Source organism: Elephas maximus, chromosome 1 (assembly GCF_024166365.1).
Source record: "Elephas maximus indicus isolate mEleMax1 chromosome 1, mEleMax1 primary haplotype, whole genome shotgun sequence".
Classification (NCBI taxonomy): Eukaryota; Metazoa; Chordata; class Mammalia; order Proboscidea; family Elephantidae; genus Elephas; species Elephas maximus.
The window spans coordinates 216,675,449-216,690,097 of record NC_064819.1 but is presented as its reverse complement, the minus strand read 5'-3'; the positions used below and the strand labels follow the sequence as shown (position 1 = coordinate 216,690,097).

The following is a 14,649-nucleotide window of genomic DNA, read 5'->3' as shown; positions in this document are numbered from 1 at the left end:
CATAGGGCTTCCAAGCCTTTAAATCTTTACAGAAGCAGACTGTCACATCTTTCTACTGCAGAGTGGCTGGATTCAAACCAGCAACCTTTTGGTTAGCAGCCGAGGACTTAACCACTGTACCACCAGGGCTCGTAAGCAATAATTTAAAAAACCAGACCAAACCCATTGCTGTCGAGTTGATTCCAACTCATAGTGACCCTATTGGACAGAGTAAAACTGCTCCATAGGGTTTCCAAGGAGGGCCTGGTGAATTTGAACTGCTGACCTTTCAGTTAGCAGCCTTAGGTCTTAACCACTATGCTACCAGGGTTTCCAGGCAGTAATAGGAAACATTGTTCAAGTTATTTGCAAGCTATGAACCACCAAGGAAACTTAAAGAAAAATCTATTACCTATCACCAAATACAATGCCCACTTGGTCATATTACTGATTAGAGAACATAGTTCTCTTTACTGGGGAGAAAAAAAAAATCTAAGCTGTGTAATTTTGTCTTCTTTAAAGTGATGTTCCTCAGATGATGTCTGCAAAAAATCTCTAGTCTCAAGACCTTCTATAAATTGCAAAAATAAAGCCAAGTGTTGACTAAAAGATTAAAATGTTATCTGTGTTCTGTTTCAGAAGTGAGTAGCCCACCTCTGACAAAGCAGAAATTCAGCCTCTGTGGCAGAGAGCTCAGACTGGGCAGCATTTGACCCTACAGCAGTTAGAGGCCCTGTAGATACAGTACCATGCAGTTCTAGGGAAATGCCATAATTCAGAGGATGAAGTTCACTTGGGGTAAATACAGTCCTGATTATATTATAAAGTAATAAGTTATTAAGGTCCCAGAATCACAAGCCTCGCACCAGTGCCCCTAAAAGTCATGTTCATCTGTAGGAAATAAGGGTAAAAACTGTATTTACTTTTTAGTAGAAATGATCTATAAAAAAGAAAAGATAAAAATTCAGAAGAAAACAGAATGACACACAATGAAAAGTAGAGTTCTCCATATTCCCTTCTTTGCCTTGCTACTGTGAGAAATTTCTGTTTTTAGTTATAGGGATCACCTATATGCGTTTGACTACCCCCATTGCTGCCTGACTCTTAGCAGCCCTATAGGACAGAATGGAACTGCCCCATAGGGTTTCCAAGGAGCAGCTGGGGGATTTGAACTGATGACTTTTTGGTTAGCAGCTGTAGCTTTTAACCACTGTGCCACCAGGGCTCCGTGCCTTTGACTATATTTTGTTCTTTGATGTATTAACTTTAGACAGTACCTGATGACTCTGGAGAGACTGATCATTCCTGACAACCTGTCCAAAGTATGTAAAATGCAGCCTCACCATCCTTGCTTCTAAGGAGCATTCTGGTTGTACTTCTTCCAAGACAGATTTGTTTGTTCTTTTGACAGTTCATGGTATATTCAATATTCCTTACCAACACCACAATTCAAAGGCATCAATTCTTCTTTGTTCTTCCTTATTCATTGTCCAGCTTTCACATGCGTATGATGCAATTGAAAATACCATGGCTTGGGTCAGGCGCACCTTAGTCTTCAGGGTGACATCTTTGCTCTTCAACACTTTAAGGAGGTCTTTTGCAGATTTGCCCAGTGCAGTGGGTCTTTTGATTTCTTGACTGCTGCTTCCATGCATGTTGATTGTGGATCCAAGTGAAATAAAATCCTTGCCAACTTCAATCTTTTCCCTGTTTATCATGATGTTGCTCATTGGTCCAGTTGTGAGAATTTTTTTTTTTTTTTTCTTGATGTTGAGGTGTAATCAACATAAAGATTACAGCCAGGAAAACCCCATGGAGCAGTTCTACTTTGTAACACATGGGGTCACCATGGTTCGGGGGCCAACCTGATGGCATTTCGAACAACGTGTGTGTGTGTGTACATATATGTAATATATGTGTATTATCCATATAAAATCTTTAATAAATGGTCTTCCAGTGACTTCACTTATTGCTGTCGAGTCAATTCCAACTCATAGCGACCTATAGGACCGAGTAGAGCTGCCCCATAGGGTTTCCTAGGCACGCTGGGGGTTTTGAACTGTCAACATTTTGGTTAGCAGCCGAGCTTTTAACCCCACATCAGCAGGGCTCCTCCAGTGACATAAAGTAGTCTGGAAACATGCATATTAGTTATCTCTTCTGTTTGATGGAAACTAAGACTGAGCTACGTCATTAGCTCAAATACTACTTGATTACTTTATTTGACTTCTTTCAGTCTACTAGACATATGGCAAAGTAACAAAACTGAAGTCTTCTATCCTTTTAACACATTTAATGACATTTCACTTAAAATTTAGGTTCTCAGAATTGTGCAGTAAGAACCCAAGACTGTAGAACTACCTTAATATTTGCTACCAATCAGATTTAAGTCTGTGATAAAAATAAGTTGGCCGAACCTATTAGAGTAGGTAAAAATCGACATGACATTTCTGATCTTTGTTGTTGTTGTGCCCTCCAGTCAATTCTGACTTGACTTTACTTTTCTGATCTTTACTTATGCTAATAGATAACCTCTTGGCCAAACTTCATAATAAATGTACTGTGTTGGTCTTTGGTGCTAATGTACCTCTGCTGTTTTCTCAATGCCTTTACCTCCTACCGCAGCATCTGGAGCTTTTACTTTTGTATTTTCCAAAAAGTGAAAGACTTACTATGTTGATAGCTTTACAACCCTGTTTTGTTTTGGTCTTGTTGATTAAATTACAAGCAAGGGAGCAAAGATCTTCATAAAGATTTCCTGCACTATATTAAATATTATAATGCTCTTGGCTACATACATCATCTGTAGAGTGGAAAAGCAGCAGAGGCACTGACTTGAGCTGAGTGGTCTATAGTTGACTACTGCCTAGAGAGAACAAACTCATCTATAAAGTCAAGTGTTAGGTCTCACTTAAGGTTGGGCCTTGGTCATCGATGTGCCAGAAACATGAGGAAAAACCAAGCATTGATCTCAGAGTCGGACATGGTAGATACACAGCTGGCAACACTGAAGGGACAGACTAGAAGGGATGGAAATGAGAAAAGGAACAAGAGCTTCAGAAGAGGTCAGAGGTGCTTATAATTAACTGCAGCTTTATCAACTTAATATACTAAAAATTGATCTAGCAGTTTTGTGGGATTTCTATTCCCATGCACTCTCCTCCAACATATATCATTCCAGCTTAACTGTGTATCTGTATGTTTACTGATTAAAGCTAAAAAACAAGCTTAATTGGACTGAGGCCGCCAGTTTACCTGACTTGAGAATTTTTGTACTCGTTAACACCTTACCCAGGAATAGACATTTCCTTATCCTTATCTTTGTTGCCTTTTCCGTGATCCCTCCAGGTCTGGCTGTTTGTAATCTATCCTATTCTTCCTGTTTTAATCTCTTTTTAACAAAAGGAGATGTTCTGTTCTTTTCCTACGTGGAGTTAGCACCCCAGTTTGGAATCTCACTTTTGATAGTTAATTTTGCCTTCTTCTTTGCATACTTGTTAATATTTAATTTTATCTTATTTTTGAAAATCTGATAGGTGAAAGGAGGAATCAAAATTTCTGTTGATAGTTAAATATTTTAGCATTTTTAAAGTGCAATTTGATAGGAAGTCTGCCAAAATCCAAATACCTAAAAGATTCATTTAACCTTTGAGTAACAATTCCACTTTGAGCTGTCTATACAACAAAATATTTAGACACATACTCAGAGCTATAAGTACAGTCAAAAAAATTATAATAGAAAAATGGAATAACATCAACCTAAAAGCATATCACTGAGCAAATATTTAATAAATTATGTGCATATCATAGAATACTATATAAAAATGAGATAAATGTATAGGTCCTACATGAAAACATTGCTAAGATATAATGCTAAATGAATGGGGCCTGTTACAAAACCTATTTAAAAATATATATATTGGTAGAGTATGTGTATTTTTTGTGTAGGCTTTTAAAGTGCATAGTGCAGTCTAGAAGAGTAAGTGCCAAATTCTTAATGGTGTTTAGAAAAGAAAATGAATTGCGGGTGGGACATAAAAAGAAATTTAACTTTTTTGTATCATATATACTTCTATTAGTTTAATTGTCCAATAAGTGTATATTGCTTTCAAAATGAAAACCCAGTAAAGAGCGTGGATGTTTCCATCGAAACTCCTAAATCCTGAGTTTTATGCTAATTTCCTATGTTCTCTTTGCTGTTGAGAAAATTTTTAGACTGAAATGGGTCCTTTATGATACATCTTTTTAATCTTCAAGTATAATTGGAAGTCTGTATATCTAGAAAAAGAAACACAGAGTCAGCATTTTAGTATGAGTATTTTAAAACTGTTACATTGTAACTCTATCTTGATAGCATAAATTAGTATAGCTTTCTTCCTTGTTTGGTTTATGTTTTTACCTTCTAGTGTCTCTTCATGGAAAAGCATTTTGGTGGCGTGGGGAGAGGGGAATGCTGCTGTGAAGTATCTTTGTTTCCTTTGGGTTCGATCCGCCCTCCTTGTGGTATAATGTAGGCCATTATAGTGTTCAGTTCAGTGTCTCAGAAAGATAAAAGTTTGAGTGTTTACAGTTTGCAGGGTACTGGGCTAAATGCACATAACGCCTTTTGTTATTTAATCCTCACAACAACCTTTTGAAATAGATTTAATGGTCATCTCTGTTTGATAGGTGAGGAAGCAAGTCTTAGCAAGGTTAAAAATTATAATAATAAGATTTAGAACAGTTAGAACCCATGTAACTAGTGAGTTGCAGAACTGGGATTTGAACATCGATCTATCTCACTCAAAATGCATGCTCTTAATCTCTATCCCACATCATCTCCCAGAACATTCCAAGAGGACGGCTTTCAGTGAGGTCTACAGAAACACTTGTTGTGTTTTCCTCATTTCTCAGTTTCTTATCATTTCCTCATTTGCATATCCTTATGATAGAAATGGTTTTGGAAGATGCAAAAAGCACTCTTTAAGTGTTTAGCTTTGTATAAGTCAGCCTCATTGCCCAATGGACATCATTTTTACCTCTGTCATCGTTCTTTGTAATACCATTGAGAGAAAGGACTCTTCATTGGCTGGATCCTTCATTGTTTGCTTACACTGAAGTTTTGGTTCATTGTGTTCTTAACATTCCTAGCACCATAATGTCTGAAATGAGTGAGACTAAGTGAAGGATGTTTTTGAATAAAAATTCTGCTCATCTAAGGTAACATTTTGTAGCTACAAGATATAGCCACTTCACTAAACGTAATGTCGGCTCATATCGCTGTATGACTTTCTGGTGATTCTGTGTGTAAATTCCGTGACTTCTCCAAATTGAGACTAAAGGAGTATTCCAACAAACAAAATAGGAAAGAGTAAACACATGCACCTGATAATTTGTTTCAATGAGCATATCCTTTTGATAATATTTTGCTTTGTTTTCCCTTACCGTTTTTGACTAGATTTTATTTGTAGTGATGAGTTTTCTTCTTTGTGTTCAAAGGGCAGCCATTCTACAAAAGTGGAAGCTGTGGTCAGAACTCTGATGAGAATCCAGCTTAGAGATCCAGGGGCAAAAGCTCTCGTTTTCTCAACGGTATAATCCACATTTTCGTCCTCTGTGTTAACTTATACCAGTTCTCTGTCTCTAATCAGTTTATATGAAAGAACTTATTTTTCGTGTTTGCCATAATATAGCTGAGATTTAGAACTACTCAACAGTAATTTTTACCTATTAAATTATTTTTCATGTCTATAAGATAGAATTATTTTTAGAGAAATTTGATGATACTTCATAAGGTAATTTCTATAGATGCATTTCATGTTTTTATATTTTATTTAGGGATGTTTGGGGGGGAGCCTTGGTGTTGCAGTGGGTAAAGCGCTCAGCTGCTAACCAAAACGTTGTTGGTTCAAACCCACCAGCCGCTCCCCAGGAAAAAGAGGCAGTCCGCTTCCATAAAAGTTATAGCCTTGGAAACCCTATGGGGCAGTTCTACTCTGTCCTATAGGGTCGCTAGGAGGCAGTCAACTCTGAGGCAAAGGGTTTCTTATTTATATTTTAGACAGTGGAATCTGTAACCTTGAAAGTCTCATTTCACAAATAAATTTGGTTCAGAAAAAGAAAATTCAAGTAATCTAGTGAATAAAGTAGTAAGTCAAAATTCTTGTTTTCATTTTTGAAAGACAAGTAACCACACCCATTAAGTACTCAGTTTTTTATGTTCTATTATTTATGTCTATCATAATTGAGTTCTTAAAGATACTTCCCGCCTTTAAGTGTAAGCTGTCATTTGTTGCGGGGGCGGGGGAGGACAATACCACTACTCTTTCAAGGTAGAGGTACATAATATTGATAGTACTAGATTTGAGGGTTTTGTGTTTGTTTCATGTAATCCTAAAGTACAAAAGTTATTTTGATTTAGTCCCTTTTCAAATCCTCTTTTTGAAAGCTATGTGTAAATATTGTTTTTCTTATTGTTTTATGTGTTCTAGTGGCAAGATGTATTGGATATAATTTCAAAAGCCCTCACCGACAACAACATGGAATTTGCACAAATCAGCCGCGTTAAGACATTTCAGGTATATCAAGAAGATTTTTCTTGTGTTATTTGGAGTAGATTCAGTTGCACATTGAACCTATTGTTAACTAGCTTACCTCTGTTTTTTTGCCTTTTGTCATATAAACCATGTAAACAGGGTTTTAGTTCTTAATTGATGAATTATGAAATTAACTTTTAAAAGCAAAGTAGAGGAACTGTAGTTCTTTTCTATTCAGTTATATCTACAGCAACCCTAGATTCTTACCTTCTTTTCATCTTTTTTAAGATCTTTTGGTTTGAGGCCCTTTTCTTGAATATAGGAAAAGATTGTCTATGCTATACTTCTTGAATGGACCAAAGGCCTTATGCTCCTTAGGGATTAGGTTCTAAATATAGCGCATCAGGTGAAACTGCATAAAGTCAAAATTGTCTTCCCATCACACTCAGCGCAGTGACTGGTGCACACTCAACAAGCACAAAGAAAAGAAGACCAACTGAGAGTTTAGAAGATTTGTGTCTCTTATCTTGCACTCACTCTAGCACATTATTTCTCGTTATCTTTTTCCTCTAAGCCCATATAATTTTTTTCCATTTTTTTTATTGTGCTTTTAAGTGAAAGTTTACACTTCATGTCAGTTTCTCTTACAAAAACTTATACGCACATTGTTATATGACCCTAGTTGCTCTCCCTACAGTGTGGCAGCACACTCCTTCTCTTGACCCTATGTGTTCTGTGTCCATTCAACCAGTTCCTGTCCTCCTCTGCCTTCTCATCTCGCCTCCAGACAGGAGATACCCACATAGCCTAATGTGTCTACTTGAGCTAAGAAGCACAATCCTCACCAGTTATCATTTTCTGTGTTATGTTGTTGTTGTTGTTAGGTCCCGTCGAGTCAGTTCCAACTCATAGCAACCTTATGCACAACAGAATGAAGCACTGCCCGGTCCTGAGCTGTCCTTAACAATCGTCATTATGCTTAAGCTCATTGTGGCACCCACTATGTCAATCCAGGGTCTTCCTCTTTTCCACTGACCACGTACTCTGCCAGGCATGATGTCTTTTTCAAGGACTGATCCCTCCTGACAACATGCCCAAAGTATGTAAAACGCAGTCTCGCCGTACTTGCTTCTAAGGAGCATTCTGGTTGTACTTCTTCTAAGGCAGATTTGTACGTTCTTTTGGCAGTCCATGGTATATTCAATATTCTTCTCCAACACCACAATTGAAAGGCATCAGTTTTTCTTCAGTCTTCCTTATTCATTGTCCAGCTTTCACATGCATATGATGTGATTGAAAATACCATGGCTTGGGTCAGGCGCACCTTAGCCTTCAAGATGACATCTTTGCTCTTCAACACTTTAAAGAGGTCCTTTGCAGCAGATTTACCCAGTGCAACGTGTCTTTTGATTTCCTGACTGCTGCTTCCATGGCTGCTGATTGTGGATCCATGTAAAATGAAACCCTTGACAACTTCAGTCTTTTCTCTGTTTATCATGATGTTGTTCACTGGTCCAGTTGTGAGGATTTTTGTTTTCTTTATGTTGAGGTGCAATCCATACTGAAGGCTGTGGTCTTTGATCTTCATTAGTAAGTGGTTCAAGTCCTCTTCACTTTCAGCAAGCAAGGTTGTGTCATCTGCATAACGCAGGTTGTTAATGAGTCTTCCTCCAAACCTGATGCCCCATTCTTCTTCATATAGTCCAGTTTCTCATATTATTTGCTCAGCATACAGATTGAATAGGCATAGTGAAAGAATACAACCCTGACGCACACCTTTCCTGACTTTAAACCACTCAGTATCCCCTTGTTCTGTCCAAACAACTGCCTCTTGATCTATGTAGAGGTTCCTCACGAGCACAATTAAGTGTTCTGGAATTCCCGTTCTTTGCAATGTTATCCATAATTTGTTATGATCCACACAGTCGAATGCCTTTGCGTAGTCAATAAAACACAGGTAAACATCCTTCTGGTATTCTGTGCTTTCAGCCAGGATTTATCTGACATCAGCAATGATACCCCTGGTTCCATGTCCTCTTCTGAAACCGACCTGAATTTCTGGCAGTTCCCTGTCGATATACTGCTGCAGCTGTTTTTGAATGATCTTCAGCAAAATTTTGCTTGCGTGTGATATTAATGATATTGTTCTCTAATTTCCACATTCGGTTGGATCGCCTTTTTTGGGAGTAGACATAAATATGGATCTCTCCCAGTCAGTTGGCCAGGAAGCTGTCTTCCATATTTCTTGGCATAGACGAGTGAGCACCTCCAGCGCTGCATCCATTTGTTGAAACATCTCAATTGATGTTCCATCAGTTCCTGGAGCCTTGTTTTTCACCAATGCCTTCAGAGCAGCTTGGACTTCTTCCTTCAGTACCATTGGTTCCTGATCATATGGCACCTCTTGAAATGGTTGAACATCGATTAATTCTTTTTGGTATGATGACTCTGTGTATTCCTTCCATCTTCTTTTGATGCTTCCTGCGTTGTTTAATATTTTCCCCATAGAATCCTTTACTATTGGAACTTGAGGCTTGAATTTTTTCTCCAGTTCTTTCAGCTTGAGAAACGCTAAGCATGTTCTTCCCTTTTGGTTTTCCACCTCCAGCTCTTGGTACATGTCATTATAATACTTTACTTTGTCTTCTTGAGCTGCCCTTTGAAATCTTCTGTTCAGTTGTTTTACTTCATCAATTCTTTTTGCTTTAGCTGCTCAACATTTGAGAGCAAGTTTCAGAGTCTCCTCTGACATCCATCTTGGCCTTTTCTTTCTTTCCTGTCTTTTCAATGACCTCTTGCTTTCTTCATGTATGATGTTCTCTCTTATAGTCCAGTCTAATCTTTGTCTGAAGAGTTGGCTTCAGGAATGGTTTTAGTTTTGGGCTAACAGAGAGTTTGGGGGCCATGACCTCTTGGGTCCCTCCAATCTAAGACTATTAAGTCTGGTCTTTCTAAGAGAATTTGAGGTCTGCATCCCACTTTTCTCCTGGTCCATCAGGGATTCTCTGTTGAACTCCCTGTCAGGGCAGTCATTGGTGGTAGTCAGATACCATCTAGTTCTTCCAGTCCCAAGCTGATGGAGTCTCTGGTTTATGTGACCCTTTCTTTCTCTTGGGCTCATATTTTCCTTTTGTCTTTGGTGCTCTTTGTTCGCCTTTTCCCCAGGTGGGTTGAGACCTATTGATGCATCTTAGGTGGCTGCTTGCTAGCTTTTAAGACCCCAGACACCACTCTCCAAAGTGGCATGCAGAACGTTTTCTTAATAAACTTAGTTTTGCCAGTTGACCTAGATGTCCCCTGAAACCATGGTCACCAGACCCCTGCCCCTGTTACTCTGTCCCTCGAAGTATTTGGTTGTATTTAGGAAGCTTCTTAGCTTTTGGATTAGTCCAGTTGTGCTGACTTCCCTGTATTGTATGTTGCCCTTCCCTTCACCTAAAATAACTCCTGTCTACTATCTAATTAGTGAATACCTCTCTTCCTCCCTCCCCACCCTCATAACCATCAAAGAATGTTTTCTTCTATGTTTAAACCTTTTCTGGAGTTCTTTTAATAGTGGTCTTATACAATATTTGTCCTTTCGCAGCTGACTAATTTCACTCAGCATAATGCCTTACAGATTTCCTCCATGTTATGGGTGTTTCACTGATTCATCATTTTTCTTTATCGTTGTGTAGTATTCCATTGTGTGAATATACCATAATTTGTTTATCCATTCATCTGTTGATGGACACTTAAGTTGTTTCCATCTTTTTGCTATTGTGAACATGGGTGTGCATATATCTATTTGTGTGAGGGACCTTATTTCTCTAGGATATATTCCAAGGAGTGGGATTGCTGGATCATATGGTACTTCTGTTTCTAGCTTTTTAAGGAAGTGCCAAATCGATTTCCAAAGTGGTTGTACCATTTTGTATTCCCACCAGCAGTGTGGAAGTGTTCCAGTCTCTTCACAGCCTCTCCAACATTTATTATTTTGTTTTTTGGATTAATGCCAGCCTTTTTGGGGCGAGATGGTATCGCATTGTATTTTTGATTTGCATTTCTTTAATGGCTAATGATCAGGAGTATTTCCTCATGTATCTGTTAATTCCCTAAATGTCTTCTTTGGTGAAGTTCCTGTTCATATCCTTTGCCCAATTTTTAATTGGGGTTATTTGTCTTTTTGTTGTTGAGCTTTTGCAGTATCTTCCAAATTAGACGCTGATCAGATTCGTTGTAGCCGAAATTTTTTTCTCAATTTGTAGGTTGTCTTTTTTACTCTTTTGGTGAAGTCTTTGGGTGAGCATAAATATTTGATTTTTAGGCGCTCCCAGTTATCTAGTTTCTCTTCTGGTATTTGTGCATTGTTAGTTATGTTTTGTATTCTGTTTATGCCATGTATTAGGGCTCCTAGCATTGTCCCTATTTTTTCTTCCTTGATGTTTATTGTTACAGATTTTATATTTAGATCTTTGATCCGTTTTGAGTTAGTTTTTGTGCATGGCATGAGGTATGGGTCTTGTTGCATTTTTTTGCAGATGGATATCCAGTTATTCCAGCACTGTTTGTTTAAGAGAATATCTTTTCCCCCAGTTAACAGACTTTGAGCCTTTGTGAAATATCAGCTGCTCATAGGTGAATGAGTTTATGTCTGAATTCTCAATTCTGTTCCATTGGTCTATGTATCTGTTTTTGTACCAGTACCAGGCTGTTCTGACTACTGTGGCAGCATAATAGGTTCTAAAATCCGGTAGTGCGAGGCCTCCCACTTTGTTCTTCTTCTTCAGTAATGCTTTACTTATCCGGGGCCTCTTTCCTTTCCATATGAAGTTGGTGATTTTTTTCTCTATCCCCTTAAAATATGACATTGGAATTTGGATCGGAAGTGTGTTATATGTATAGATGGCTTTTGGTAGAATAGACTTTCACAATGTTGAGTCTTCCTATCCATGAGCAAGGTATGTTTTTCCATTTATGTAGGTGTCTTGGTTTTTTGCACTAGTGTCTTGTAGTTTTCTTTCTTTTGGTATTTTATGTCTGGTTAGATTTATTCCTAAGTATTTTATTTTTGGGGGGGCTATTGTAAATAGTACTGATTTAGTGATTTCCTCTTTGATGTTCTATTTTTTAGTGTAGAGGAATCCAGCTGATTTTTGTATGCTTATCTTGTATCCTAATATTTTGCTGAAATCTTCTATTAGTTCCAGTAGTTTTCTTGAGGATTCTTTAGGGTTTTCTTTGTATAAGATCATATCATCTGCAAATAGAGATACTTTTACTTCTTCCTTACCAATTTGGATGTGCTTTATTTCTTTTTCTAATGTTGAACCATGTAACGTTGAGCCATCCTCTGCATACCTTCATACCAGATGGTATGAATCCCACTTGGTCATGGGGAGTTTTTTTTTTTTTTTTATGTTGTTGAATTCTATTGGCTAGAATTTGGTTGAGGATTTTTGCATCTAAGTTCATGAGGGATATTGGTCTATAGTTTTCTTTTTTTGTTGTGTCTTTACCTGGTTTTGTTATCAGGGTTATGCTGGCTTCATAGAATGAATTTGGGAGTATTCCGTTCTTTTCTATGCTCTGAAGTACTTTTAGTAGTAGTGGTGTCAGTTCTTCTATGAAAGGTTGGTAGAATTCTCCAGTGAAGCCGTCAGGGCCAGGGATTTTTTTTGTTGGGAGTTTTTTAATTACCTTTTCAATCTGTTCTTTTGTTATAGGTATACTTGGTTGTTTTACTTCTGTTTGTGTTAGTTTAGGTAGGTAATGTGTTTCTAGAAATTTGTCTATTTCCTCTAGGTTTTCAAATTTGTTAGAATACAGTTTTCATTTCTGTTATGATTCTTTTTTAATTTCAGTTGGTCTGCTGTGGTATTACCCATGTCATTTCTTATTTGAGTTATTTGCTTTCTCTTCTGTTTCTGTTGTCAGTTTGGCCGATGGCTTATCAGTTTTACTGATCTTTTCAAAAAACAGAATTTGGTCCTCTTAACTCTTTCAGTTGTTTTTCATGCTGTATTTCATTTAATTCTGCTTTAATTTTTATTATTTGCTTTCTTCTGGCACCCGAGGGTTTCTTTTGCTGTTCTGTATTTGTTCGAATTGTAGGGTTAATTCTTTGATTTTGGCCCTTTCTTCTTTTTGGATGTGTGTGTTTAAGCCCGTGTAATTTAATTTACATATATCATATGCATTACTTTGTGATTCCACTATATATTTTAAAGAACAAGAGAGCTTATGTGATACTTTTCCTTACAATTAAAGTCGAGCAGCATGTTTACATTTTCTAAAATTGATAATTTTACGTTTAATTTTCTTATTGTTTTTCACAATGATCTAGATACCACTAAGCATCTTTAAAGTGAGCTAAAACCTACTGCTCTTATTTTTAATTGATCCAGCTAAAATTAAAATCTGCCTTTCTTTTTTAGGAGAACCTGTCAGCATTTAAACATGATCCCGAAATCAATATTTTGCTGCTGCCCCTGCACACAGGTTCTAATGGACTAACTATCATTGAAGCAACTCATGTTCTTTTGGTGGAACCCATATTGAACCCTGCCCATGAGCTTCAAGCCATAGGGAGGGTACATCGAATCGGACAAACAAAGTAAGAACTGAAATTAGCACCAGTCATATTTATTTCAAGTTTCTAAGATGCCAAGTCAGATTCTTCTAATTATGTTTATCATAGCCTATTCAATTTTAATTACTTCCTTATTTATTAAATGTTTTAAGAATATGGCAAAAAGGTAAGTTGAGATTTTCAGCCCTCCTTTCTCCAGGCAGCAAACCCCAAAATTCTCCCAGAATTTTATCTTCCTTCCATCAAAACTACCCTAATTGCTTCACCAAAGAGTCTTCCCTCCTTCTGAAACTATCCTGATTGCATCATCAAATAAATTTTGTTAGAAATACTTAAGATAGTTACATAATTAAAGGCATCCATCATGACTTTAATAAGAATTTATTTTTGTCTAGAGTACCCTATGATTGAAAGAAGGCATACCTTATGCCTTTTTAAGTTCTTACCCTTAGGTCATAGGTCAGCTCTAAAGAGATAACTAGATTTAGTCTAGGGCTCAAAGGAAATCTAACAGTGAATATTTTGTGGTGTATATTACCTTCACGGAAACCCTGCCAGCATAGTGGTTAAGTGCTACGACTGCTAACTAAAGGGTCGGCAGTTGAATCCAACAGGCGCTCCTTGGAAACTCTACGGGGCAGTTCTACTCTGTCCTATAGGGCCACTATGGGTTGGAATCGGCTTGACGGCACTGGGTTTGGTTTTTTGGTTTTTTACTACCTTCACACAAATATCAGAGTGTTGAAGATTATCCTTGATAAGGCCTCCTAGATATATTACCTCCTGGAGGTTAAACTGCTTGAATATTTTTTAAAAATGCTGCCATACTAAGCATTCATTAAATAAATATTTATTGAGTACTGACTGTCAAGCACTATGCTAAATACTGAAGATCCAAATTGAGACATAAAACTCATCCAGCAAGGAAGTTACGATATAGTACAGGAGACAGATGACTTAAAATACTGCAGTGAGGTATTATTGTATTGTCAAAATACAATAATACAGTTACTGTGGTAACAGAAAAGAGGGAGTGATCACTTGTGCCCGAGAGAGTTAGGGAAGACTTCATTAAATTGAGTCTTGATGGAATGATGATTTCAAAGTTGGGTAGGAAAGGTGCTGTCATAGCCAGAGAGGAGCTGCACATGCAAAAAACACAGAGGTGATAAGCAAGTATTTCTTCATTCTATAAGAAGTTTGGAATTGCTGGAGTATAAAGTGTGAGAAGAGGAGTGGCAGGAGGTGAATGCCTTATATGCCACACTCTGAGTTTTGGACTACTCTGTAAGAAGTAGCTGGGAGAGCCAATGAAGAGTTAATTTTAAGCAGGACAGAGACATGTTCATCAAACAAATCCTTCACAAAATACGGCAAAATAACAACGTAATAAATGCATGCTTGTTCTCAAGTACTACCAGGTGTCCTTTAAAATGCAGTTTTGCCATACTTGTTTTTTGTTTTTTTTTAAAAAAAAACATTGACTTCTTGTCCTACCAGTGTTTCTTTGAAGCATAGACTGGACTCATCTCAGATTTATGACTACAAATCTTAAAAAGCCATTTAGCACTACCGGACAGTCCT

At 37.5% G+C, this 14,649-nt stretch overlaps 1 protein-coding gene across 6 annotated transcripts in view; it reads left to right on the top strand.

Moving 5' to 3' along the window:
* The window catches only part of SHPRH (SNF2 histone linker PHD RING helicase), a 164,982-nt gene that overhangs the window by 77,698 nt on the left and 72,635 nt on the right, over window positions 1-14,649 (top strand). For 5 of the 6 annotated variants that reach the window (XR_007519553.1, XR_007519552.1, XM_049902998.1 and 2 more), the window contains 3 exons: window positions 5,458-5,550; window positions 6,450-6,536; window positions 12,911-13,089. Coding sequence is in view for 4 of the 6 variants with exons in the window: in XM_049902998.1 (XP_049758955.1) it covers window positions 5,458-5,550; window positions 6,450-6,536; window positions 12,911-13,089 (359 nt within the window). In the remaining 2 variants the exon portion in view is untranslated. Of the gene's footprint in view, window positions 1-5,457; window positions 5,551-6,449; window positions 6,537-12,910; window positions 13,090-14,649 lie in introns of those variants that run through there. The other variant, XM_049903008.1, reaches the window with a different exon arrangement.